This window comes from Odocoileus virginianus, chromosome 1, assembly GCF_023699985.2.
Source record: "Odocoileus virginianus isolate 20LAN1187 ecotype Illinois chromosome 1, Ovbor_1.2, whole genome shotgun sequence".
Lineage (NCBI taxonomy): Eukaryota > Metazoa > Chordata > Mammalia > Artiodactyla > Cervidae > Odocoileus > Odocoileus virginianus.
This window is the reverse complement of record NC_069674.1, coordinates 6,123,562-6,151,505: the sequence shown is the minus strand read 5'-3', so window position 1 is coordinate 6,151,505 and position 27,944 is coordinate 6,123,562. Positions and strand designations below refer to the sequence as shown.

At 60.3% G+C, this 27,944-nt stretch overlaps 1 protein-coding gene across 6 annotated transcripts in view; it reads right to left on the bottom strand.

Annotated features, from left to right (window-relative positions):
* Positions 1 to 927: 927 nt before the first annotated feature.
* The window catches only part of KCNH2 (potassium voltage-gated channel subfamily H member 2), a 36,153-nt gene continuing 9,136 nt past the window's right edge, over positions 928 to 27,944 (bottom strand). For 3 of the 6 annotated variants that reach the window (XM_070455662.1, XM_070455558.1, XM_070455517.1), the window contains exons 3-15: positions 15,911 to 16,075; positions 13,743 to 14,213; positions 12,920 to 13,131; positions 7,984 to 8,412; positions 6,880 to 7,267; positions 6,383 to 6,582; positions 5,661 to 5,913; positions 4,381 to 4,574; positions 4,019 to 4,118; positions 3,153 to 3,425; positions 2,885 to 3,071; positions 2,383 to 2,560; positions 928 to 1,152 (exon numbers count right to left, since the gene is read on the bottom strand). In XM_070455662.1, coding sequence (XP_070311763.1) covers positions 1,024 to 1,152; positions 2,383 to 2,560; positions 2,885 to 3,071; positions 3,153 to 3,425; positions 4,019 to 4,118; positions 4,381 to 4,574; positions 5,661 to 5,913; positions 6,383 to 6,582; positions 6,880 to 7,267; positions 7,984 to 8,412; positions 12,920 to 13,131; positions 13,743 to 14,213; positions 15,911 to 16,075 — 3,179 coding nt within the window. In that variant the 3' untranslated portion in view covers positions 928 to 1,023. Of the gene's footprint in view, positions 1,153 to 2,382; positions 2,561 to 2,884; positions 3,072 to 3,152; positions 3,426 to 4,018; positions 4,119 to 4,380; positions 4,575 to 5,660; positions 5,914 to 6,382; positions 6,583 to 6,879; positions 7,268 to 7,983; positions 8,413 to 10,913; positions 11,317 to 12,919; positions 13,132 to 13,742; positions 14,214 to 15,910; positions 16,076 to 18,176; positions 18,257 to 27,944 lie in introns of those variants that run through there. The other 3 variants (XM_070455616.1, XM_020901845.2, XM_070455712.1) reach the window with 3 other exon arrangements.

Below are 27,944 nucleotides of genomic sequence, written 5' to 3'. Positions count from 1 at the left end.
GAAATGGTAACCCCCTCCAGTGCTCTTGCCTGGAGAATTTCCTGGACAGAGGAGCCTGGCGGGCTACAGCCCATGAGATCGCAAAGAGTCAGACACGACTGAAGGGACTTAGCATGCATGCAAGACCAAGTTGGGGGCGTGGCCAAATATAACCCCAGATTCAAGTCAGCATGGGCTGGACCCAGAGCTGTTGGGGGGGGGAGAAGAACACGGCTGTATCAGCCGTCATCGTGGGGTCAGTTTCAGGGGCCACTGTGCCAATCCGCTAGCCACCAAGGGTCTGAAGTGTGGGACCCCAGGCCCAGCATCTCATTAGGACAACCTCTATATTCATCACAGGCCAGGTGATTGTTTGCCATCCTGAATCCAGGACCACAGGGAACCAGGGCCCTCCGGAGGCAAGAGGCCCTGGAGGTGATGTGTGTCAGCCCCAAGGGAGCACCCCCACTGCACCCACCCCACACCCAGACGTCAGAGCTGCCCCTGCAGGCCCGGTGCACACAGACGGACTGGCCTGGATTCCCTTGGACAGGCCCGTGCCCGCAATGCTATGGCCACACACATGGGATACAGCAAGTGGCTATTACACCTCCCAGCACCACTGGAGTCTCCTCAGGATAATTATTTATTATTCATAGTCATCAGCATCTTCATTAATTATTCATATGATCCTTAATTATTATCCTTAACAATAAGAGCAGTAAATAGCAGAAAAGTCCTTGAGGTGCCTAAGGCCCAGGGCCGGGTGCCTCCGGGCAGTTAGACCAGCTACTGCCCCAGGGCAGTGGGGGGACCACAGACCCCCATCCACTGCCCGGCCCTGTCCCTGCCCCTGCGCCCCCCTCACCGGGGCCCCCGGGGACCGCAGGAGGAGGTGGGCCCCCAAGGGCTGGGGGAGGGGCCATGCCTTCCTATTCCTCTCCCGTCGGCGGCCAGGGCCTCCCGGGCAGGGCCTCCACTGGGAGGGGCCCAGGCGGTGCGCTGAACCCTGGGTGAGCCACGTGTCCACACTGGGCAGCCCCACTAACTTCCTGGGTCTGAGCCGTGTCTGTGCAGGGGCTGGGAGGTGAGGGCCCCCAGCTGGCCCGGCAGGGAGAGGCGTCGAGCGGGGCCATCTTGGGGCAGCTCCTCGCACGCCATGAACTGGGAAACCTGTGGAGAAAACAGAGAGTGTGGGGGGCCAGGAGCCGAGGAGCGGGAGAGGGTCAGAGGAGAGAGAGGATCTGGGGACTCTGGAGCCAGACAGGAGGGGTCAGGAGAAGGGCTGAGGGAGACAGCAGGACTCCAACCGCCAAGGGAGGGGGGCAAGACCGGACGTGGAAAAACGTGCTCTGGGTGGACAAGAGCCCGGCCAGGCAGCTGGGGGCCCCGGGGCAGCCTCTGTCTGATCCTGCGGGGAGCCCCAGGCCTCAGCCACTTCCCTCCCCGGGGAACCTGGCCGCTGGATTCAATGCCAACCCGGAATAAGGGGCCCTGAGCTGGCACTGAAGCTAGACAGAAAAAGAGACAAGGTTCCTAACTGCAGTCTCGAAAGGACTCCGGGACCTAGAAACAGAGGCAGGCTGGCGGCCAGGCTTCGGAAGGCCAGGGAGAGTGCCAGGGCAGGCGGGAGGGGCTTTGTGGGTGCTGACGAGTCTGCTGTGAGATCTCTGCGGGGGAGGTTGTGAAGGGAGACTGGCACATTTGCTGACGTGGGCCCTGGTGTCTGCAAACAGCAGCAGGCAGCATATGGGAGGGGAGCAGATGCCCACGGGGGAGGGGGCGGCGGAGCCCAGGCCATCTCGGGTTACCCGAAGGACCCCCTGCTTGAGACCCAGACACCGCTGTCCTGTCAGGAGACCAGGAACACACAGGTCCACTCAGGGGAGGACAAAGGATGACAGAGGCCCACTTGTGGCCAGAGGGGAGAGAAGCCGACCAGAAGGGCCACCCTGGGACTTAGCCAAAGTCTCTGGGACAACCCTGCAAAGTGCCGAGCATGAAAGTCATGGGTCAAGTGGAGAGTCAGACCTGGGGATGTCAGCAACAGCAGGGCCATGGGACCCTGTCCCAAGGGCGCACTGGCACCCAGCACCCACCACCAGGCCCCCCAGGGCTCAACAGTCTCCTCCACATGCAGCCACGGACACAGGCACCCCGAGTAGACCCGGCCCTTCGGGTGACCCCAGGGAGCGTACGCCACTCGGCCTGCGGGTTGCAGGGCTGCCTTGGCCCAGCTGTCTGCGTGCTCACAGCTCCTCCTCCTCCAAGAATACAGCCTGGGAGGAGGGCAGGGGTGGGGGAGGGGAGGAGGCTGGGGCCCAAGGCCACAGAAGGGGCAGCAAAGCAGGCCTGGGGTGGAATCAGTGCAGAAAAGGCAAGGCCGGGGTGCTGGGGACTCACCTGAGAAAGTGAGTCCAGGGTGAGGGTGGGGATGGGGCCTGCAGGCAGCAGGGGGGAGGTGGAGGCGGGGCCGGGCCCCGGGGTTGTCACAGCACTGTAGGCGGGCGGGACCAGCGTCATCTGTCTCTGCAGCAGCTGCAGGACGGTGGCCATGTCTGCGCTCAGCCGGGTCTCCAACCTGGGCGAGAAGGAGGAGGGTGCTCTGGGTCTCAGAGAAGTGGAGACACCAGCAACCGTGACTTCAGGACCGCCCTGTGGACAGCCAGCTGGTCAACCCCCAGGCCCACTTTCCATCCTAGGCATGGTGGCCCCAGCCTGGCTCCAAACGCAAGGAGAGGGCGAAGCCGCTGGGACACACGGACAGGTCTAGACAGAGCAGACAACCGCCCCAGCACCTGACAACACTGCCCGAAACCCACAGATCACGCTGCAGCACTCCCCCGTCCAACACCTCCTAGCCTGTCCCCCTGGACACTCACGGGACCCCAGGGACCGCCCTCACCTATTGAGCTGCCTCTGGAGGGCGTCCAGCCTGGTCTCCACATCTGCCCGCGGCCGGCGGCCAGGGCTGGACAGGGGGATGTTGAGGAGGCTGGGAGTCGGGGCAGGGCAGCGAGGCAGCTCCTGGTACTGGCGGCCGCGGCTGTCCCCCCAGAAGCTGAAGATGTTGGACACTCCTGAGAAGGCACCTGCATCCAGAGAGCAGGGTTGAGGCTGGAAGAGAGGCCCAGAGCCCACCCGCCGGGCAGAGGTGGGGGGGCTCACCCTACCTGACAGTGGGTTACACGTGTCGCTGCTCTTCTCACCATCCTCGGTCAGGGGGTCCCCACCCGGCGGCTCTCCGGGGGGCCTGGGGCTGGAGAAGGGCACCAGGCGGAGGGGGCTGGAGCTGCGGCCTGGGCCCTCATCCTCACTGCTCTCGGGGCTGGAGGGGCCGCTGGACAGGCTCTCCCCCCACGGCCCCCCCTGCCGGCCCCGGCCACTCGGCCCTGCCCCCGCCCGGCTCGGCCCCAAGGCCGACACCTCCCCTGGCTGCTCCGGGTCTGTGGGAGACAGAGAACGGGCCTCAGAGACGGCAGGAGGAGGCAGAGAGAGGAGGGGAGGGCCGGGGAGGGGAGGGGAGGGGAGGGGGCCGGACGCCCTGGCTTGTCCCCAGTCCTGTCTTGTGCTTTCTCCCCCATTTTCAAGAGGACTAAGAACTCCGCGGGCGAGACCAGATCGTCTGTGACGGCTGGCTGCCCGAGCTGGGTCAGTAGCACTGCTGGGCGGGGCTCTGGGACCCCAGGCCCTAGCCCTTCCTGCTATGCTGGACGCCTCTCCCTCCTTTGTCCTGACTTTCCTCCCCTCATCGGTTCAAAGCAGCGCCCATCAAGACGCCAGCCCTGTGAGGACCCAATAAACTTAGGCGCGCCCCTGCCCTGGAGAGTGCAAGAGGGCTTCCTGGAGAACGTGACATTTCAAGTGGGCCTGAAAGGATGGGGTGAGGAGGAGGGAACACTGATGGTAGGCGTGGGAGCTCTGTGGGGCCTAGAAGGAGCAGACCTGCCGGTCCCACCCTCTGCTCCGCCCCCTCTAGGCCCCGCCCGGCTCCCGGCTCCCCCGGGCCCCTCCCCTCCCCTCCCCTCCCCAGCCTCACCCTTGTCCGTGCGCCGGCGGAAGGACAGCTTGCGTTTGCGTTGCCGGTTGAAGCCGCCCTCCAACTCCGCGCTGCCCGGAGAGCCGGGGATCATGTTGGTCTGAAACCCAAGAGCGGTGTTAGGGCCCTTCCGCGCCCACCTGCCCTGCCCGGTCCCGGGGAAGACCCTCTCATGACCAGAGGAGGTGGGACTGGGCGTGCCCGCTCCGGGGGAGGTGTGAGCTCCGCCGCAGGACCAGGGCTGAGACTGTCGCTTTTCACAACCTAGTCTGACCCAGATACCATTAAACAAGCCCAGAGAGAAGGTCCCGCGGCGAAGGGGCAGCCACCCAGCAGGGCGGTCGGCCGCGTGGCCCACTCACATCGCGCAGGTTGAAGGTGATCTCCAGGCTAGACCAGAAGTGGTCAGAGAACTCGGGGTACATGTCCAGCACCTCCAGCAGGTCGTCGCGGTGGATCTTGTGCAGGTCGCAGTAGGTGAGGGCCCGCACGTCCCCGTTGGACTTCCCAGGGCGCGCGTACAGGTTCAGAGGCTCTCCGAAGATGTCATTCTTCCCTGGAGGCCACCGAGAGGGGGGCTCAGCCCCGGGACGGCAGCGGAGGCAGCAGGCACCTATCTTCCGTGCATTGTCACCCTGGCCAGGCACCTCCCCTCAGTCTGATCATGTGCTGCCCAGCCCCAGCCCCCAGGGCCAGGGGGCACCAGCCAGCCCATCTGCCCCCAGCTCCCAAAGGCAGGACAGGTGCAGTGTGGTGTCCTGGAGGAGAAGGGCCAGGAACCTGTGCCTCCCAGCTAGGGCAAGCCAACAGCTCCAGCCTGGATGCCCAGCTCTGCCCAAGACCCTGGCTTCCTCCTTAGGTTCTGACTCCTCTGGTACCAGCCCCCCCCCCCCCCACCAAAGCCCATTCCCACACATCCCCTGGCTAAGCACTGCACCCCCATGAACAATGTTCTTCAAGCTACAGATCATAACACAGTAGTGAATCAAGACCAGCATTTTGTTTACTGAGAGAAAACAGGATAGCATAGCTGAGCACAGGCATAGAACGGAAAACACCGGGATGCAGTTAAGGCAACTGCAGTTTACCAAAACTTTGGTTGCAGTGGTGTTTGGGGGTGTTTGCAGCATGAGCATTAAGCCCCACCGTGACCCATCAGCCCTGAGGTGGCCAGGGCCGAGGGGAGGACAGGCAGAGGGCAGGAAGTCCCCAGCACCCAGGCACACCTGTCCGCGTGCACAGGTAGGGCAGAGAAGAAGGGATGCGAGGGAAAGAGGGGCAGACTCCCTCTGCTCTGGAGGTGAGGACTTAGCTGTACCACAGGGCCCTAAGTAGAAATCCATCACACAACTTCCCCCACTGCCTACCTTGGAGCATTCGGATTTGGTCCCATTTTAAGAAACAAGAGTGTCACAGCCCCCCAAAGGGAAACCTCCAGAGTTCAGCAGCACCCACCCCCCACCACCACACAGGGCTCCTCTCCCCGGCCCCCTGGGAGGGCCTGAGCTTGGGTGAATTAAAGGAGCCCAAGGCCCCTGCGGGCAGTCACAGGGTCACAGCCCCCAGGGGCTGTGTCCTTCGAGGGCTGGAGCTCTGCAGCTGCGGCAGCCACTCCGGGCCCAGCTCCCGGTCCCTGCCGTACCCAGGATGGCCACGACCACGTCACCCCGCAGGATCTCGATGGAGCCCCGGGAGATGAAGTAGAGGGCAGTGAGCAGGTCCCCAGCGTGCACCAGCGTGTCTCCGGGCGGCGCGTGTGTCGTCTTGAACTTCATGGCCAGGGCCCGCAGGCAGCCCTTGGTGGCCCCTCGGAAGGGCTTGCAGTGCTGCAGCAGTGAGCGGTTCAGGTGTAGACAGATGTCGGCCTGCAGGCACTCGGGGAAGCCCTTCAGCACCTGGGGGCAGGGGGGCGGCTCAGCACGCCCTCTCCTGGGACCCCCACTCCCACCCCCCACCTGGAGAGCCGGCCAGGGAACACCAGGGTGTCCAGGATCTATCGGGGGAAGGACCTGGGTGTCCACGCCAGCTCCACCCCTCCTCCCTGCAGACTGTGCATCCTTGGGATGCCGCCTCACTGCTCTCACCTTCACCTTCTAACGTGTGAGGCGTGGAGACCATCTCCAGCCTGGGCCTGTCCTATGGATCAACCATGATCACCCAGAGCCTGCCCCAAAGTGAGAGCTCAACCAGGGAACGAGCTCCACGCGCAGAAGGACCTCTCAGGGTCCTGCTGGTATCACCTGGGCCCACCTAGGGGGAGTGTGACTCTGGCGGGCTGGGACAGCACCCGCCGAACCTGGAGGAGTCCCCACCGGCACCCTGCCCTGCCCCCCGCGGCCCCCCAGGCCCAGCCCGGGCCCTCACCGCGTTCATGTCGATGCCATTGGTGTAGGACCAGGCATGCTGGAAGTACTCCTCAAGGCGCTGGCGCAGCGGGTTGGGGATCTGGTGGAAGCGGATGAACTCCCGTACGCGAAGCATCTGCGTGTGGTAGCGGGCCGTGCCCGAGTACAGCCGCTGGATGATGGCCGACACATTGCCGAAGATGCTGGCGTACATGAGGGCTGGGGGCGGGGTGTGTGAGCCCATCAGCCTCCGAGGGACCCTGTCCACCCCGGCACCAGGTCAGTGCCAACACACAGTCCCGCTTCAGTGTGAGCACACACACAAGATGCACACACAGAAGCCCGGGCACACACACTCTTCCACCCCCACCTTGCACCTCTGCCCTGGTATTCACAGCCACTGAACATGCCTGTGATGGGGGCCCCTGCAAGTGTGGGGCACCCACTCTGGCCCCTCTAATACCCTCCCTCTCCTGTGTGGCTTGTGCCCACGCCCACCCCCAGGGGCGCACTCACAGCCGATGAGCATGACACAGATGGAAAAGATCTTCTCCGAGTTGGTGTTAGGGGACACGTTGCCGAAGCCCACACTAGTGAGGCTGCTGAAGGTGAAGTAGAGGGCAGTGACGTACTTGTCCTTGATGGAGGGGCCGCCCAGGCCACTGCTGTTGTAGGGCTTGCCGATCTGGTCGCCCAGGTTGTGCAGCCAGCCGATGCGGGAGTCCATGTGCGGCTGCTCCATGTTGCCGATGGCGTACCAAATGCAGGCCAGCCAGTGCGCGATGAGCGCGAAGGTACACATGAGCAGGAAGAGCACAGCCGCCCCATACTCCGAGTAGCGGTCCAGCTTCCGGGCCACACGCACCAGCCGCAGCAGCCGCGCTGTCTTCAGCAGCCCGATCAGCTACGGGGAGCAACAGATATTCAGTGGGGTGGGGTGGGGGTGGTGATGGACGAGGCATGGGGGGCACTGCAGCCCTCAGTGGTGGGGCAGCGGAGGTAAGATCCCCAAAGACCTCCCCAGAACCTCCTCCTAATATCAGTAGGCGTGCCTCCCACCCGCTGCGCCCGGCAGAGTCCCATTCCCCTTTTGTGCCAGCTCCCTGGTGGTTCAGACAGTGAAGGCTCTGCCTGCAGTGCAGGAGTCCCAGGTTCACTCCTTGGGTCGGGAAGATCCCCTGGGGAAGGGAATGGCAACCCACTCCAGTGTTCTTGCCTGGAGAATCCCACGGACAGAGGAAGCCTGGTGGGCTACAGTCCTTGGGGTGGCAAAGAGTCGGACATGACTGAGTGACTAACACTTTCACTTCACAGTGACAAAGGGCTCACAGTTCCCCAAAACCAGGATGAAAATCAACTGGGGCTCAGAAAGGTGCACCCACCTTCAGGTGCCTGGCCAGAGCTGCTGAGAGCTTCAGAGCATTTTCATGTGAATCAGAGGGCAGTGGCCACTCTGGACAGACACACTGGGGAAAAGCAGGCCCCCTGGACCTTTACAACCAGGAATTGGCTCAGAAAGGGGTGCAGGCCCAGGTGAGCTGGGGGCACCGTGCGTCTGCCACCCCCTCACCCCACCCTCTGCTGCACTCCTCACCACCCCCTGCCTCCTGGCCAGCCCACCTCCTCAGAGCCAGAGCCGAAGATGAGCAGGTCAAAGGGGATGGCGGCCACCATGTCAATGAGGAACCAGCCCTTGAAGTAGTGGACGGCAATGCGGCCAGGGTGGCTGACCACCTCCTCGTTGGCATTGACATAGGTGGTGCGGAAGTTGATGAGGATGTCCACGATGAACATGATGTCGACGATGAGGTCCACCACGGCCAGCGGCTGGCAGGCATAGCCACAGTCGGGGGCCAGGGGCGCCTCTTCGGTCTCCTTCAGCAGGAAGGCGGCCGAGTAGGGGGTGAAGACTGCCGTGTAGATGACCAGCAGCAGGATGAGCCAGTCCCACACGGCCTTGAAGGGGCTGTAGTGCAGGATGGTCCAGCGGTGGATGCGGGGCGCCTGCAGCTTGTACTCGGGCAGCACGTCGGCCCCCAGGGACAGGACCTGGGCGGGCAGGGAAGGTGGTGCTGAGGGTGGGGCGGGGGGAGGGCAGGCCACCGGCCCTGTAACTCCTGGGCGGAGCCCTCAGAGAAGGAGCCAAGCGGAGTAACAGGAGGGGGCATAAGGGGGGGTGTAAGAGGGGGTCTGTAGGAGGGGAGCCCCCCACCCCACCCTCAGCCACGTGGACATGGCCGCTAACCGCCATTCCCCATGTGGCCTTCTGGCTGGCTCTTGAGTCCAGGGCACCTTACAGGAACACCCACAAGCACGGCTCCCCACCAGCGATACAGACCCACAGCTATGGATATAACTCCCACCTTGCTCACCCCCACGGCAGCCACACACACACACACACGTCCCATATACACCGTCTCCGCCAGGAAATGCTAAAAGGACTATGGCTTCCAGCCTGGGAGACATAAACAGCGGTGGTCACTACGGTTCCTGCAAGTCCCGTTGCTGGCAGCCCAGGGACTGAGGACCTAAGTGTCCCTTCCTGCCACTGACCCAATGATACCAGCCACCCAGACTCAGGTCCTTTGGCACCCAGGAGACAGAGAGAGACAGCATGACACTCACTGCCCTCTCTCTACTCACCCTGGCCCGGGGCTGCCATTCAGACACGACCCCCGAGCCCACCCAGGCTCCTGCCCCTCATCACTCAGGCAGAGGCAGCACGCCACCCAAATCTGAGGACAGCAGCCACCACACTCCCCCACAGCTTCAAGCCAGACTAGGAAGAGCTGAGACCAGCTTTCCCATGCCGTCCTGGGAGCCTCAGCCTGTCCCCTTGGGGCCTCCCCCTGCCCCCATGCAATCCCCAAATTCTCCAAGCCTGGCTCTGCCATCCTGAGAAGCCAGGCCCAAGGCCTCACCCACCCTCCCCCTTGAGGGCCAAGGCTGCCGGCCCTACAGGAGCAGCACAAAATGCTAGGGCCCACATCCTCAGGCCTTGTGCTGGGAAGGGGGTGGAATCCCAAAGACTCCCATTCACATCCACACTGGAGACCCCCCTGGAACCACCTTCACCAGATGGACTGTTTGGAAGGCACCTCCTTAGAAGAGGTAACTGGAAGTTAAGACCAGCTGCGGCTGGGGGTTTGGTCACCCGGGGGTGACCACAGGGGCTCTCCGGAGGCACACGATTGGGCCTGGGGCAGGGAAGGAGTCTGCAGCTTCAAGGCCCCCACTTCTGCCCTGACTTCAGCCCCAGCCACTCACTCAAGGCAGAGAACATGGGGCAGTGACCTTCCAGGGATCAAGAGGGGGTTGAAAAAATGGAACTGACCAGAACCCCAGCAGACAGGAGGCGGAAGAAGGCTCCTGCAGGGGGCTCCTCACCCCAGCTGAGTGGCCAGGCCCCCTGGGCTGTGCTGGACCACACCTGATAAATGTGATCCTGCCCCCACCACCACCACCCCGCATCTGCCCACAGCAGGGCCAGCACCACCCCGGGCACAAGCACACACAGGGGGCAAGCCCAGGGCATCAGCCCAGGACCCACAGACCCCATCTTACAGGGGCCGGCCGGGCTCAGGTCTGCAGCCACCAGCTCAGCCCATGGCCTTGGACTTGGGCAGGTGGTAACCTCCCTGACCCACGGTCATACAGAATGCTAAAGCTCCTTTAAGCCCAACGTGAGGTCCTCACCTGCGGCTGGGAGAATCCCGCCCCCCCATACCTGTCCTCACATTGGGAGGAGCAAGAGAGCCAAGGCAGATGGTTCGGGTGCTGATGACAGAGGTGAGGGTGCTCAGACTCCGCCCTGAGCCGCCTCCAGCTCCCCCTGCCACCCTGAGCTGGCCCCTGGCTCTGTGACAGAAGCCCCCCCACCAACCCCACTGACCCCAGATGGAGGGGGATGTGGAGAGCTGGCTCCCCGGAGGTGCATACCAAGCTGTCAGCCTGGGGGCACCACCAGCTCTTCAGGTTGGACCAGGTGCCTGGTTCAGACGGCCCTCTCTGCTCTTCCAGTGGCCTCTGACCCCCAGCCCCCAAACCCGGACCCCTGAAGCAGCCCATGCCTCCCTCACCCACCAGAGTCCACCCCCAAAGCACAGAGTGCTAGCGGGGTGGAGCCCCGGGCCTGGGCACCAGGCCCAGCTGCTACCCGCTCACTGGGGGAGGTGGGGTGGAAGCTGGAGTGGTTCCTCTCCTCCCCCCGCCACCCCCCCACCATGCTCCCCAACGAGCTCTCCGGGGCACCCACTTTCCTGTTCTCCCCTCTCCTCCTTCCGAGTTTCCAGCTAGAAGGCCAGGCCAGGAAGGCCAAGGAGGAGAGAAGCCCTGGCAAGACAAACACTGTCCACCTAGGCCCGGCAGCACTGGAGAAGAGCAAGCTGGAGCCAAGAGTGGGACAGGCCGGGCCACAGCTCCCGGGGCTCCCCCCGCAAAACCACTGCAACTCGGAAGCCATCTCCTGACCTGGAGTCAGAGCCCTCTGAGCCGCGTCGGACCCGCATGAGGGTGGGGAGCGGGAGGGGGACGCTGGGGGGAATACCTACCTCCTGGGCCACCAGGCTGGAGATGCGCACGGCCCGTCTCACCCGGCCTTTCTGGGCCCTGGGCTGCAGGGCCCCTGTCCTGCTCGCCTTCCCCGTCGGGGCCGCCATGGAGGACTTGGCTCCCCCCAGCCTGCCTGCCCTGGGGCCCCGAGGGCCCACGCCAGCACCTCACCTGCACCCCAGAGGCTGGCGGCCTGGCTCCCAGGGCAGCCTCTGGCCTGGCAGCCAGGGTCGCCGGGGCTGGGCCTTGGGGCTGGGGTCACCCTGGCAGGGAGTGTGGCCAGCAGCCCACCTGGCTGGGGCGGCCCATGGTTCCCCCGCCCCCGCCCGGTGCGGGCCCCACAACCGGGCGCTGCGCTCTGCCCGCTGCCAGCCCAGCAGCCGGCGCCCGGCACTCTCGGAACCTCCAGCTCCTCCAGCCGGCCCCTCCTCCTCCCGGGTCCCCACCCCCACCCCGCCCCAGCCGGCCGGAGGCCCCCTCCCCCGCGGCCCCCGCCTGGGGCTCCTGCTGCAGCCGCTCCCGCAGCCCGCGCCCCTCCCCCGGCCCCCGGCAGCCCGGCCTGTCACCGCAGATTAATGGGCCCTTCAACACCCCCGCCCCGCCGGCCAGAGTCAGACAGACACCCAGAGACGGAGAGACCGCCTGCCCGGTGACCAGAGAGCCCAGGAACACACCCGCACGCTGGCACACACAGACGCGTGCGTGCACACACACACACACACAGCCCACAACACAACAAATAGCACACCCCGTGGGCACACTGGAGCAGGGTGGCCGGCAGGGCTCCAGGTGGGGCCAGGGGAAGAGGGCGGGGAGGGGGGAAGTAGGGTCGGTCGCCAGATAAGGGGCCCAGCGTGTGGGGGGAAGGTTCTGGAGTCAAGGCCAAGGGGCTGGAGACCTGGCAGGGACCCAGAGAGCCAGAGGCGGCAGCAGGAGCAGGGCCAGGAGGAGGGCCGAGGAGGCCCCAGCTGACGGACAGCTCCCTTGCTCCGGTCACTGCTGCCAAAGGGGCCGGAGGGGGCAACCGGGTGAACCCCGCTGTCGCTAGCTCCTCAGTCCTGACCCTCCCCTACCCCCAGACCAGGATGGGAAGGGGCTAGGATGGACTGCGCAGTGGCTGGGGGCGGGGGAGTCATGCAGAGAGACAATCTTGCTGCCAAGATGGGGCAGGACACCAGGCTGGTTCTGGCACTGGGCAGCATTGGGCAGGTTCCCCCCAAGACTGGCAGTCTTCTCCAGCACAGGATTCAAGGACATGACCCCCTCTCTATGTGTGCCCCAACCTCCATCAAGTCCCCTCCCGATCTGGGAAGGAAACTCTTTTGTGGCTTGGAGATAGGGGCGGGCACCTCTGGGTCATCCGGGCACTAGCATTGGATCCCCAACCCCAGCCTGGCTCATCACATTAGCCTAGAAGAATCAGGACCCCACAACCTTGACCTTTGGGTGTTTTAGTCGCTCAGTCATGTCCAATTCTTTGCGATCCCATGGACTGCAGTTAGTCAGGCTCCTCTGTCCATGGGATTCTCCAGGCAAGAATACTGGAGTGAATTGCCATTCCCTTCTCCAGGATATCTCCCGAAACCCAGGGATCGAACCCGGGTCACCCGCAATGCAGGCAGGTTCTTTACCATCTGAGCCAGGGAAGCCACCGTGACCTCTGTGGCCCTCCTGATGTGAAGCCCGTTGGTTCCCCCCCAGTACGCTCCTCACCCCACCTTGTGCAGACCCCCTCGTGCCCCATGGCAGCCTTCTCCCGCCCACCCTGACCCTGCCAGGCACCAAGCCTCGACTGCCCTGTCCTCCCCAGCCCCATCCACCCGTCCCCTGTACCTGCCCCCTCCCAGGGCCTCCCCCTCCAGGATCTATCTCAGACTCTTCTCTCTTCCCAGTGCTGAGACACCACCCCCACCCCCAGCCGCCACCTTCAGGAAGCCCTCACTGACTGCACCCCTCCACCCCCTCCAAGCTCCTCCCAGGTGAGTGGGGAGCCAGGCGCGCCTACCTGGGTGACCTTCTCAGTGACATTGTGGGTCCGCTCCTTTATCTTAGGGGCAATGATCTCCCTGTCGCTGGTGGGCGAAGCCAGGAAGGGGTCGCCCTTGAGATCCACGAAGTTGAGGGTGATCTGGGGGATCTTGCTGATGGTGCGGTAGCGCACGAGGTCCGAATCGGAGGTGGAGTTAAGCAGGCCACTGCGCAGGGGGTGCATGGCCCCTGGGGTGGAAGGGAGAGGCGATCAGGGCGGCAGGCGGGCAGGGGCAAAGGCCGTCAGGTCAACGACTCAGAGCTGGGATGGAGACGGGCCGGGCAGAAGCCAGGCCATGAGCCAGGCCATGGGGCCCAGGGAGCCAGGCCAGCTCAGGAGACAGGGGGGAGCAGTGTCCCTGAGAAACAAGTGAGGCCAGAACCCCTCCCCACTTTATGGAAGCAGGCCCCTGATGCACTAGGAGAAGAGGAAGTAGTAAAAGCCTTCACTGGGGTCTGTTCAACAGGCACTGGGAGCCTGCCCCAGGCCCAGGTGGTGTGGCAGGGCCCCTGAGGCCTCTCCAGCCCTCCCGACTCCCCTGTGGGCATCCCGGCTGCAGGCAGGCCTGGGAGAGCCAGCTCCCGGCCCGCACCGGCTCCCAGAGTGGAAGAATGCAACAGGGATGAATGCCTGGTTTAATGGAGTAAAAGGCTACTTAATGGGATTAAATAAGTGCTTAATAGGATTTCCATCTCCCAGGCACACAGGACAGGGCGGAGAGGGAGGAAGCTGAGGTCCTGCGGGTGGGGACCCCGTGGAGGGGCAGTTCCTGCGGGGCGCGGGGGAGGCCGACCCTCACCGGTACTGGCGTGGCGCGGCGGCGGCGGGGGCAGCGCCCCGGTGCGCATGGCCTCGATGTCGTCGGCCGAGGAGGCCCGGCGCACACTGGCGCAGCTCTCTCTGGAGCGCGTCCGGGCCAGGCTGCAGCTGGAGCCCGAGGCATCGGGGTTGAGGCTGTGCGCCCGAGGCGACGGGTGCGGGCCCGGCGGGCAGGCGGGCGGCGGCGGAGGCGGCGGCGGCGGCGGCGGCGAGCCGGGACCCACCAAAGCGCGCCTCTCCTCTGCAGCTCTCCCCACCACGTGGTTGTCCATGGCCGTCACCTCGTCCAGGGCCAGGGACTCGCTGCTGGGGGCCGCGGGAGTCAAGTCCACGTCCACCACCACGGCCCCCGGGGCGCCCGCGCCGCCTGCGCTACCAGGCCGCACCGACGAATCCCGGGCAGTCAAGGCCAGCAGCGCGGGCAACTTCAATCGGAAGGTCTTGGCGCGGCCTGCGGGTGGGGGGGGTGGGTAGAGGGGAGGTGCGTGGCCCCAGCAGCCCGGGAGGGGGCAAGGCCTAGGAGCTGGAGCCCCAGTCACCAAGGGGAGGAAGGAGGGAAAGTGGGGGCCCCGATAGCCAGAGGGTACCCCTCCACCCCCACCCCTGCTACACAGGACTCAAGTCTCCAAAGAAGTCTAGAAGAGGGGTCCCCAACCTCGGAATGTAATGCCTGATGCACGGAGGTGGAGCTGATGTAACAATAACAGAAATCAAGTAAAGAAGAAATGTAATGGGCTTGAATTATCACGAAACCACCCCCCACCCCCACCCCTGGCCGGTGGAAACCCATCTCTGGTGCCACAAAGATTGGAGACTGCTGGCCTAGAACACAATCTTATCTGAGAATCCAGCAATAATAAACCACTGTCTTTCCTGGTGGCCTCCACCAAACCACCTATGACTCTCCCAACTGTGCCCAGTGTGTGTCAGTATCTCCACTTTTTAGACTGGAGGAAACTCAGGCATCAGTGAGTTATGTCATTTGTGGGAGGTCACACAGGAACTTTGGATGCTTTTTGATGCTTTTGAACTATTGTGTTGGAGAAGACTCTTGAGAGTCCCTTGAACAGCAAGGAGATCCAACCAGTCCATCCTAAAGGAAGTCAGTCCTGAATATTCATTGGGAGGACTGATGCTGAAGCTGAAACTGCAATACTTTGGCCACCTGATGCAAAGAGCTTAATCATTGGAAAAACATCTTGATGCTGGCAAATATTGAAGGCAGGAGAAGGGGACAACAGAGGATAAGATGATTGGATGGCATCACTGACTCAATGGACATGAGTTTGAGTAAACTCCAGGAGTTGGTGACGGGGAGGCCTGGCGTGCTGCAGTCCATGGGGTTGCAAAGAGTCGGACACGACTGAGCAACTGAACTGAACTGAACACAGGAGCTGACAGGGCCTGCATCTGAGTGGAGAAGGAGTGATGCCATAGGTTCCTGCTGTACCCTGCCACCTTGCGGGTGGTACCCATGGGACAGGTCGGGCCAGCTTTATTGCCATTTTAGAACTTGAGAAACCAAGAGGTGGTTTCTTTTGCCATGACTCTGAGGGAACATTTAAAATTAAATCCAAAGAGGCCACAGAGGGGGATGGGGGGGCGTGTCTGAGCCTTTGAGTCACAGGAGGATGAGGTGAGGCCTCCCTGTCTCCAGCCCCAGGAAGCAGTCCCCTCATGTTCCCAAGTATCCAGGAAGCGGCCAGTTCAGAACTAGGACCAGGAACAGAAACGTCCCAGAGCTGAGTCCATTAGAGACGGGGCCTTCTTATGAGCAGCAGGAGCCACCTGGAGCGACCGGGGCCAGCTGGGAAGGGGGACCCCCCCCATCCCTGGGGCTGGAGAGAGGACCACTCCCAGGGGGCTGCTAGAGGGGGAACCCAAGTCGGTAAGGCTGTGAAGCCAGGCGTGATCCTGCCCCCGCAGGAAAGGGGAGTCTGGACTCGGTCACTCCACGCCATCTGTCCACACTGAGCCACATGGGACTGGCCATATCCTTCGTGTTCACTCCCCCATCTCTGAAAGGTCCTCCCCCCTATGCTGCCTCTGAATCCCTGCCTGCAGAGCCCTGGTCTTAGGCAGCCTCCTGGCCCCAGGGGAGGGAAACCATATATTCCTGCACCAGCCAGACAGCATAGCTGCACTTACCGGGGGCCAGCCAGCTGGCGGGAGGGGCGCGGTGGTTGGTGTCCCGGGCTGGCGACCCCATCAGGTCCTTCTCCATCACCACCTCGAAGTTGAGAATGAACATGATGACGGCTCCATCTTCGTTCTTCACGGGTACCACATCCACCAGGCAGAGGAAGCAGCTCCCTGCAAAGTGCGGACACGGGCCCCTGTGTTCCCGGGCGGGATGGACACCCCTCCCCCGGAACCTGAAGGGGCCTGTCCACTTCTGACGCCCCCACGGCTCCCGAGCCCACTGTTGCCCCCTTGTCTCGCCAGTGGCTCCTGCCCCACCCCACCTCCTCCTGCTACATGCCAGCCAGAGCTGCCTCTCTGGTTGGCCGCGCCAGCTTTCCCCTTCCAGAGCTCTCCCTTCCTCTCTCTCTGCCGGCCGTGTCACTCCTGCCCTCTCTCCCCATGTGCCTTCTCCTCACACTGCCTTCTGCTCCTTTCTTCCTACATTGTTGCATCATTTCCCCTCTCCTCTCACGTTGTATCTCTGCTCTTCCTCAGGCAAGACGGTGCAGCCCAGAGAGGAGGGTCCAGATCCCAGCTCTGCTGCCTAATCACAGATGCCTTTTCTTCCATGTTTACCCCACTTGGACCTCATTTTCCTCATCTCAAAAATGGGAACGCTAACCATTCTCTCCTCGTGAGTTGTGACGATTAAGTCAACACGTGCCAGGTGCTTAGTGTAGTACCCAGCACGCACTGAACACTAGAGGCCAGCGGGCACCCTGGCCCCTCGTTCTGTCTTTCCTCCTCTTTCTCAGTCCCCAGCTGGTGTGTTGCCCACAAAAAGTTCAGAAGTTGCTAGCTAGAGTTTCAAAAGCTTTACAGCAATTTGACGTTGCCACAATAGCCAAGCATATGATTTTTGCATTTCACACCAGTACTGGTCTGTAAAGAAGGCTGAGCACTGAAGAATTGATGTTTTCGAACTGTGGTGTTGGAGGACTCAAGAGTCCCTTGAACAGCAACAAGATCAAACCAATCCATCCTAAAGGAAATCAGCCCTGAGTGTTCATTGGAAGGACTGACGCTAAAGTTGATGCTCCAATCCTTTGGCCACCTGAGGCAAAGATCTGACTCATTAGAAAAGCCCCTGATGCTGGGAAAGACTGAAGGCAGGAGGAGAAGGGGACGACAGAGGATGAGATGGTTAGGCGGCATCATCGACTCAGTGGGCATGAGTTTGAGCAAACTCTGGGAGACAGTGAAGGACAGGGAAGCCTGGCGTGCTGCAGTCCATGGGGTCGCAAAGAGTGGGACACGGATGAGCAACTGAACAACAACAACTGGTCTGTAACACATTAGAAATTTACCAGAGTCAAGAAGCATTGTTTCTAGATGTTTCATCTCTGACTCTGGTGAGAGACATCTTGTCTTTTTCTCTCTTCTTGACTTTTTTTTTTCCCTCCCAACCTCTCTCTGGCCACCAGGGCCCCTATTCCAGGTGATGTCAGTTCACCAGGCCAAATGTACCCAATATGCCTCTGCCCTGACCAGCACCCGGCCCGCTCACCCGCCTCTCCACTTAGTTCTCAAAGAGACCCCATGGGCTTTCAGGCTCTGCCTAAGGCCCAGCTCAGAATCGCCCCCTGCAGGAAGCCCTTGCTGTTGCAACAAGAAGGTGCATTAACATCCCATTCCTCCTCCTCCAGGGACCCGAGGGGGACCAAGCATGCTCTGCATCTCCTCTTCCAGGGCAGAGACTTCTTTCCTGGTGCTCATCTGTGTCCTGTGAATTGCAGGTGCCTAACTCGCCAGTGTCTGTGTCCCCTCTGACGACCCAGCAGCCAGAACAATGCACCAGGGAGCAGGCGCTGGCCAGAGGGCTTGGTGATGGGGCGGTGCTGATGGTAGGGGAGGGGTTGAGGATGGGGACTGGATTCTGGAGGGAACGCGGCTGGGGTGAACTGAGTCAAGGCCAACAACCTGGAGGGGCTGGTGGCTAAAAAGGCCGGGGAGGGGGGGCAGCCAGCCCTGGGGAACACGGCCAAAGCTTCACCAGGGACCCGACAAGGCCGGGCACAAAGGGAGAGGCTGGCCGGGCCCAAGGAAGATCTCCTGGGGACAGGGCCAATTGAGGCAGCAGAGCAGTGATTCTAACAGCTATGGGATTAACCTGGCAGACTGAGATCCTCTGCAACCAAGGGAACCGGGGAGGCACTGAGATGAGGGGGGCTGGGCCAGAGGAGGGGCTGGCCAGGAATTCTCCGCCCCACCCCAAAGCCCTTCCACTCACCCAGGCCCTCATGGCTCAGCGCGCAAGACCTGACCCGGGAGGCGCTGTCCGGGTCTCTCCTCCAGTAGCCGCTCCTGTCCTCTGACCTCCGGCCTCTGACATGGCCCGGCTGAAGCTCGGCCGTGGTGTTGGGAGCTGCAGGAGGCTGGGCCCAGCTGGAGACCGTTTGGCACCCAGACAGCCCGCCTGGAGTTTATGCCCTAATATGGTGATGGCCGGCAGCGGCCTGAGCAGGGACTGGCCCTCACAAGGACTAAGGAGAGGCCAGAGACCAGGAAACCCTTAGCCCTGGAGATCCCCCCACCCCAACACCCACACCTTGGGAGTCCAGTGATCCAGGCCCTGGATCCTCATTCTCCCCTGGGAAACTCATCTAAGATAAGTCCAGAGCCTGAACCTCGGATGAGCCCAACCTTCTGGATGGCCTGGGGAATCCTGCCCCCAGGACACCAACTCAGGATTCTGAACCTGAGGCCTCAACACCCCATGCCCACTTCAGTTGCAGATTCTTGGCCAGAGAGGCCAGAACTGCACTCTGCAGCCCAGAGAGCCCAGGACCCAGACATCCCCGGACCCTGACAGCCCAGGGATGTCAGAAACTCCAGATACAAGACCCCCTTACAGAACAGGCCCATCCCCGGCTCCTGGACACACAGACACACTCGGAGGCCCCTTGGTGCTCTCCCTTTGTCGATTATCAACGAATTTTTCCCCTTTCAAATAACCCTGTAAAAGCCCTTGTTATTCCAAAAATGTGAACTGGAACCCTGCCTGATGGCTTGGGGGGGGGGGGGGGCGTGGAAGGGGGGTTGTCATGGAGAGGCTGTAGCTGCTTTGAGGGGATATAATGGAAGGAAGGAAAGCAGGTGGCCCAGGTTGGTCAGGGCTCCGAGGGGCTCTGCCTCCCACCACCCTGCCTGGCTGGCTGGGTCTTCTGTGGGCTGCCGTGTCTCACACACGCATACACCCAACTCTTCAGAACTGCCAGAGGACCCCATCCCATCACTGGCTGAAATGATGGTGGGTGGGGGGGTCCCTGGGGGCAGCTGAAAGTCATCAGGCCAGGGGTGGGACAGAAGGACAGCCAGAACTGGGCATCGGGCGGAGAGGGCAAATCGCCGCCTGCGGGGCGGTGGGGCCGTGACCTTCACACAGCTCAGCAAAGAGGCGCGGCGACTCGGGAGTCCCGCTCGCCCCCAGGGAGCCCTGGGCTGACGCACCGCCCTACGCAGCAGCGTCTCGCCCTCCGCGAGCCCCGCTCCCCCGTACTCCAGACCCTGCTCATCACTCTGCGCCCCTCCTCTCTCCGCCTCGCCCCGGCCCCGCCGAGCACCTCCGTGAAGGGAGCCGAGGCCCAGAGCCGGGTGAGGCTGCACTTCCGCCGGGGGCCGCTGTGTGGCAGGCGCGGCCCGCGCTCCCGAGGCCGCGGGGGCCCTGAGCGCTGGCGCAGGACGGAATGGGTGGGAGAGGATGGAGAGGTTCCTGCCCGGCCCACCGAACGGCTATGGGGCTCCCAGGCGCAAAGGTGAGGGGGCGGGGGCACAGGGTACGGAGTTGATCGGCCTTTGCTAACTGCATCAGAAGGACTTTGGGCAAGTTACCTGCCCACCCCACCCCCTAGCCCCAAAGAGCTCGTCTGCAACACGGAGCGATGACCATGCCCCATCGCCCCATGTCACGGTCTGGAGGGATGGATGACGGGGAGCACTGTGAAGCAGGGGAACCCAAGAAGGTCTTGTTTGTCTGTCTGTGTATTTTGGACCACAGGGTACAGCATGGGAGAATCTTAGCTCCCAGACCAGGGATAGAATCCTCGACCACCCCCAGCAGGGGAAACATGGAGTCTTAACCAAGAGATAGAATCCTCGCCCCCTGCGGGGGAAGTGCTGAAGACCGGCAGGGAAGTAAGTCCCCAGGGAGGCCTGGATAAATGGAGAAGGAGAGGCAGAGGCCAGCCTGGCTCACGTGGCTGATTCCAAAGAATGCCTGACTCACACCCCTGGACCCCCCAGCCCCAGCTGTGGGACCCAGGCTCCTTTGCCTGCCTCCTGGGCTCACGGGGGCACCCTGGGCCCGGTGGGGATGACCAGGAGAGGAGAGGCAGTCACGGACTGATGCCCCACAAGGACAGGCCCCTCTGAGCCTCCGATCACAAGGGCTGCAGGCCACTGAGGGAGGGAGAAGGGGGGGCAGTGGGAGGGCCCCAGAGGACCAGGCCTGGCCACCCCCCTTCCAGGTGCAGCAGGTATAGCTCGCGTCTTCATCAGAACGCAACGCTGACTTGCTTCCACCTCGTGTCCACCCGTGCCCAACAGTGTACCTGGGCATCATCACTGCCCTGCCTCCCAGCCCATCGAGGGGCCCCACTCACAGTCCCAAACCCAACTGCCCATCTCTAGGCACTCCCAGCTGGGCCCCAGGCAGGACCTGCCCTTGGCTTTCACAGGGACAGGCCTTATCTCTCAGGACAGCACTGGCCGGGGGTGGGGGTGGGGGGAGGTGGGGGCAGGTGGGGGGAGGAGGGGAGAGGAGGGAGGAGGGGGGAAGAGGAGGGGGGAAGGAGAGGGCAGCAGGTGACCCAAGTGTCTTTGGACAAGCTCCCCAGGTCAGTCTCTAGTGGCTCATCTGCAAACTAGGTATCACCACAGCTCCCTCATCCCCCTGAAAGGTGGCTTTTCATCCCCCTGAGACATTCTGAGCACATGAACAAGGCAGGCCAGGCCCCCACCCTCCCTGGGTCGAGGAGTCAATGGGACTCCCAGTTCGGGGTCCAGGGTGAGTTGGCAGAGAGAGGAGTCCTGGGGTGCTGAGCTGAGCTGATCTGCCCCCATCCTCAGGACACCAGACCATTGCTGTGTGACTGTGGCCAGGTCAGCCACCTCTCTGAGCTTCAGATTTCCTCTGGGTACTGCAGGGACAAGTGACTCTAGCCCCAGGGGGCCGGATGAGATGACAGACGGCCTGTGGAAGCATCCGGAGCAGTAACGAGGCAGGGGGCCGGGTCCTCGCAGGGAGGGAGACCTTGAGGAGGCAGCCATCCTCGCCCTGGTCACTGGCCTGCCTTGCTGGAGCAGGAGGAGTTGGGCCCAAAGTCACGCTGAGGGCAGGAGGCTGGGGCTGCAGTCAGCCTGTCCGCCCCCAGGCAGAGGCTGTCTCCGACGGCGGCCCAGGGCTGCGCAGTGTCAGGTTATATTTAGCCTGGTGGCGGCGACAGGAAGATGCCGCGGGGAGTCGCTCCTGGCTGGGGGCCACCGTGTCACCAACATCCCTCTCTTGGGCAGTGGGGGCCCAGGGAAAGCCAGGCACACTGCAGGCCCAGGAGATGGAGCAGGGGAGCCTGACAGGCCAGCCAGAGAATGAGTGTGTGCGTGCGTGCGTGTGTCAGTGTGTGAGAGAGAGAGGCAGGTAGCCAATCCCCCGACTCCAGGAGCTGAGTGGAACAGACCCCCTCCCCAGGGAAACTCACTGCAGAAGCCAGGCTTGGGGAGCACGGTCCAGACCTGAGCTCACATGCGAGGAGCATCTCCAAACAAACTCCCCACTAAGCCTGCTGGCCTAACACCTTCCCAGGGATCTGCAAGGCCTGACGCAGGGCCTCGGGGGGCCTCTGCCTGGCATCCAGACCCCACCCAAACCCACTGCGTGTGGCCTGTCTGTGCTACTGTTCTCCAGGGCAGCTGTGATGGCCTCACGAGGAAAGCTCTTTCTAGAAAAGCCCCGGGGACACGTCTGTGAACTGGGAGTCACAGCCCTGCCCTGTGCCGCAGCAAGGCCCGGGAAGGTGAAACCAGGCCATGTTTATCCGGGGAAAGCTTCACTTCACGGCTGCATCCCAGGCCCCTCCTCCCAGAAGCCTCTGCACTTAACCTCCCTTCTCCGGCTTCCTGGAGCCTGGCCCTCCTCAGCCCTTCAGAATCCCCTGTTTCCAACCAGGTCACACCCTCAGCTGCCCTCCCAGCCAGGCCTCCCATCCCCAGACCCCGGAACTTGCCAAGTCCCCAGCCGACTGGCCTCAGAGCCCCCTCCAGTGGACCCCAGCTTTACAGATCCTCCCACTCCTCACAGCCACACCTTGCCTCCCTCTCTCTAGGTGCCCAGAAGACCCCTCTACCAGAGCTTTCTTGACGGCTCCATCCGGTTCACAGGGATGTTTCTCACTGAAAGCTCATCTAAAATGATTGAGTTCAGTTCAGTTCCTCGGTCGTGTCTGACTCTTTGCGACCCCATGGACCGCAGCACACCAGGCTTCCCTGTTCATCACCAACTCCTGGAGCTTACACAAACTCATGTCCATCAAGTCAGTGATGCCATCCAACCATCTCATCCTCTGTCATCCCCTTCTCCTCCTGCCTTCTATCTTTCCCAGCATCAGGGTCTTTTCCAATGAGTCATCTCTTTGCATCAGGTGGCCAAAATATTGGAGTTTCAGCTTCAGCATCAGTCCTTCCCATGAATTTTCAGGACTGATTTCTTTTAGGATGGACTGGTTGGATCTCCTTGCAGTCCAAGGGACTCTCAAGAGTCTTCTCAAACACCACAGTTCAAAAGCATCAATTCTTCGGCACTCAGCTTTCTTTATGGTCCAACTCTCACATCCATACATGACTACTAGAAAAACCACAGCTTTGACTAGACGGGCCTTTGTCAGCAAAGTAATGTCTCTGCTTTTTAATATGTTGTCTATGTTTGTCTAAAACTATTAAGCTGGCCAAAAAGTTCATTCTTTTCTATCTGGCCAACTCAATACAGCCCTAATGTGGGAGGTAACTGTACCCTGGCTTCTTGGGGAGGGGAGATTTCTCCCTCTGCCCAGAGCCACAGCCCTGAAGCCAGGGCTGGACTGGCTTCAAGGGAAGTACTGGTCAAGCAGATGTCCAGCTGATCCTGAGCTCAGGGTAGGGACCCACGCTGACAGCAGGTGGGGACAGGGCTGTCTCCTTCACCCTTTCAGCTCCCTTTCAGATCCAGGGGCACTGACTGTCCTTTCACAACAGGATCTGCTCATTTTAAACCTACCCTGAGTCTGGACAGTAGTCAGAATCCCCTAGGAATTATTTCCCCCCCTAGGGATTCTTATGGGAAGAACTGACTCATTGGAAAAGACCCTGATGCTGGGAAAGATTGAAGGCAGGAGGAGAAAGGGACGGCAGAGGATGAGGTGGTTGGATGGCATCACTGACGCAATGGACATGAGTTCGAGGAAACTCCCTCTGGGAGATGGTTGAAGGACAGGAAAGCCTGGCGTGCTGCAGTCCATGGGGTCACAAAGAGCCGGACACGACTGAGTGACTGAACAACAACAGGGATTTAGGTGGCATCTTCTGCTGAAGTGCAGGGCTTCCCAGGTGGCTCAAAGGATAAAGAATCTGCATACAACACGGGAGACCTGGGTTCCATCCCCGGGTTGGGAAGATCCCCTGGAGAAGGGAATGGCTATCCACTCCAGTGTTCTTGCCCGGATAAGCCCATGGACAGAGAAGCCTGGTGGGCTACAGTCTATAGGGTCAAAAAGAGTCAGACATGACTGAGCAACTAACACTTTAACACCTTCTGCGGAAGCACTATTCAATTCAATCTGGTCAACAGAGAGCACGGAACACGGAGGCTGACAGCCTGGAAATCCGTGCAAGGCGGCTGGGGTATCTCTGAGCCTCAGACCCCCACCAACCCTCTTCATGAGGACCCCTACCCAGCTGGCCACAGGAAGCAAGAGCACATAGAACTGAGGCCCACTAGGACATCAGGGGTCTCTGCCCCCACCCAGGGTGCGGCAAGCTTCTAGAACAGCTCTCCCACCTAGGCTCCTGACATACCCTGGAGGGCCTGTCCCAAAGGGAAGGGCCGGCTTCTCGGTCACTAAAGGGAGACTTGCACCCCTTCCCTGACTCACCCACCTCCCAGGACTCCAACAGACAGATACGTGTGCATGTGAAGGCCTGCTGAAAAGGCAGCTGGAACGTTCCCACATCAACACATACGGCAATGACCCAGACATAAACAGAGAGAAGCAGCGTTATTCAGATGATAGGATCATCTCCCTAGAGGACCAATAAAATCAACAGATAAACAATTAGAACTAATAAGAGAGCTCATCCAAGGAGGCTGCCAAACACAAGATCAGCCCATAGAACATACAGCATTTCTCTCCACCAGCATAAAGCTATTAGAACATGTGTGTGCTAAGACGCTTCAGTCGTGTCCAACTCCATGTGGCCCTATAGACTAGAGCCTGCAAAGCTCCTCTGGCCATGGGAGTCTCCAGGCAAGAATACTGGAGTGGGTTGCCGTGTCCTCCTCCAGGGGAATCTTCCCAATCCAGGCATCAGACCTGGATTCTCTTATGGCATCTCTTATGTCTCCTGCATTGGCAGGCAGGTTCTTTACCACTAGCACCACCTGGGAAGCCCATTAGAATAAGCAGTCAAAGATAAGATCTCTTTTATAACAGCAACAAAATCTGAAGTATCTAGGAAGTGACCAAGAATGCACAAGATCTCTATAGGAGGAGGAAAAAAAAGCTTTAAACTAATAGAGGATGCAGAAATAATCTGATAAATGGAGAGTCACTCCAGACTCTCAGAAGGGACAGATATTCTAAAGATGTCAATTCTCCCCCAAATTAACCTATAAAACCAATCTAATTCCAATCAAGATTCTAGTGGCATTTCTCTTCCCAGGAACTTGATAAACTTTCTCTAGAGTTCGTAAACGAGAAGATAGGTCCTCAGATATGTGTGTCAACCTTTCAAAAGAACGAGGGGACCTCCCTGGTGGTCCAGCGGTAAAGCATCCACCTGCCAATGCAGGCGACATGAGTTCAATCCCTGGTCCGGGAAGATTCTACACACTGCAGGGCAACTAAGCCTGTGTGCTACAGCTACTATGCTCTGCAACAAGAGAAGCCACTGCAATGAGAAACCTGTGCACCTCAACTAGAGAAAGCCAACACACAGCAACAAAAACCCAGTGCAGTCAAAAATAAATAAATAAAATATTTTTAAAAAGAAGAACAAGGAGGGAAGATTTACCTTTCCAGATACCAAGACATACTAACTGCCATAGTTTTAATGGGGTTTTGATGCATACAAATAAATACTTGAAACAAAACAAGAGAGCTCAAAGACAGACCCATAGATATATACGGAATTACCCAGTGATAACAGTGGCCCCGCAAAGCAACAGAAAAGAATAGGCTGTTTACTGATGTGTTGGGAAAACTGGCTCAGCACATGGAAAAAAAAATACAACTTGATCCCTATTTGACACCACAGACAGAGGTAGGCTCAGGATGGATTAAAGACTCGACTGAGTCTTTAAGTGAAGAGAAGAAAGTGTAGATCTTTGCAGTCTCAGGACGGTGAAGGGTTTCTTAAACAAAACTTCAAAAGCATAAAGAAAGCTAGAAAGATCTGTGAATTTGCTTGTATCAAAATTAGGTATCTTTGTTGGATAAATCTGACAGGACTAAGTGAGAGCAGATACTTGCAATATCTTGAGTCAACAGGGATTAACATCCAGAACATGCACTGAATATTTAACTGTATGCATTTGTATTTCCAGAATCCATAAGCAACTCTTATAAATCAACAAGAACAAAAGACAGCAGCTTCACGGAAACATGAGCCCAGGATATGAGCAGGCAATTCACAGGGAAGAAACCAGAACGGTCACTTACAAGATGCTCGGGACTCGCATGAAATCAAAGAAATGCAAATTAAAGCAGTAAGATATCACTTTCACCTATTACACTCGCAGAAATTAGCAAGGTAGCTAATGCCAAGTGTGTCAGAGATGCAGAGGAATTCTATGCTCTGCTTAGGAGGGTGGTGTTAGCTGCAGCCCTGCTCATGCACAGCCTGACAGTGCTGGGTTGAATTAAGTGTCCACATACCCTGTGATACAGCAATGCCACTCACTCCTGGGGATAAATCCCAAAGATGTCCTCACATGAGTCCAAAGGGGGCCATGCGTGAGGATATCCACTGTAACATCCTTTATCAGGACAACCACAGAGACCTCCCCAAGAGAGGGGACAGGTAAAAGGAGGGAGGCGCATGCCAGAGAATACGGAGCCCTAGACTCAGTATCAAGCAGCAAGCTGGCTGGACTCGAAGGCGGACTCCCGGGCAGCAAAAGTGAACACCAGAATACAATATACAGCACATATCATTTACATAAATTAAACCTATACGCAGCCAGACAAAACACACATTCTGCAAGAACATATGCAAGCAACACATTCACAGGAAGTACATTTGAATGGCTGCCTAAGGGAACGGTAATGGGACTGGGGACTGAGAAAACAGGAAAAGAGGGAGAAACCCATGAAAAGAGAAAGAGGAGGGACCTCCCTGGTGGTCCAGTGGTTAAGAATCCACCTCCCAGTGCAGGGGGACACAGGTTTGATCCCTGGTCGGGAATCTACATTTTGTTCTATTAACCCAAATTTCCTGGGGCTCTGGGCCTACTGCAGCCCAAATGGCAGCCTGGAAGTGAGGTGGGAGTGGACTCCGGTCAGAAGTGGGGATGGAAGGGTGCAGTCAGTGAGGGCTTCCTGAAGGTGGTGGCTGGGGGTGGGGGTGGTGTCTCAGCGCTGGGAAGAGAGAAGAGTCTGAGACAGATCCTGGACGGGGAGGCCCTGGGAGGGGGCAGGTACAGGGGACGGTGGACGGGACTCGGGGATGACGGTGTGGTCGAGGCTTGGCGCCTGGCAGGGTCAGGGTGGGCGGGAGAAGGCAGCCGTGAGGCACGAGGGGGTCTGTGCACAGGGTGTGGTGAGGAGCGTACTGGGGGGGAACCAACAGGCTTCACATCAGGAGGGGCATAGAGGTCAAGGCTGGGGGTCCTGATCCTTCTAGGCCAACATGATAAGCCAGGCTGGGGCGGGGGCCCAGTGTCAGGGCCTGGATGGCCCGGAGGGGCGGTGGGGTTCTGTGCTGGGCAGGACTCGAGCAGAAAGAGGAAAATGACTGGAGTTCCCACTCTGGCCCCTGCCAGCTGCCTAAGTCTCCTTAGCTTTTCTGCGTGAGTCTGGCACCTGGGGAGGACCCCGCTAATAACCACCTGCCACAGCCTGCGTCCCAGCTTGCAAATGATACGTGCAGTCACAACAGCAAGGGTGCCCACGATACTGCCCCCTGCCCCAGCTCGGCTCCCCCTATCCAGGCCTCCTGGGTCCATCTCTGGGAAGACTGAGAATCCCCAGATGCCATCTCTGTTCCCCCACCAAGACCACCGCCCCCGCCCCGCCCCGCACGGCAGGACTGGGGGATTCATTGCTCTCGGTGGCCACCTCGGGCCACCTCTGCCTGGCCCACCTTCCTCTGGCTCTGACAGCCTCCCCATCCTCTTAAGAGACCCCTCCCAGCCTCGGTATTCTGTTATTCTAAGGCTCTTCACGGAGGGAGCCACCGTGGCCCAGAGATGGGAAGTGACTTGTCCAAGGTCACACAGCCAGTCTACAACTCAGCCAGAGTCATTCGATCATTCATTTGTTCAGCAAGCAGGAACTCAGCTCCCCCTGTGCAGGAAACACACAGTCACAACGGAGCACAAAAGAGGCCGCCATCTGCCCTCCTGGAGCTTACAGTCTAGAGCCGGGGAGTCGGATGCAGCAGCCTCACCCAGAACTGTGAGCTGGGGACATGGGGGTTAAGAAGAAGAAGATACTGCCCTGCCTGCAAGGTGCTTCTAGTTCAGTACGCACGAGACAGAAGAGCGGCCTGATTGAGGCCCACCACAGGTCACAGCGTGGAGCTCTTTATGGCC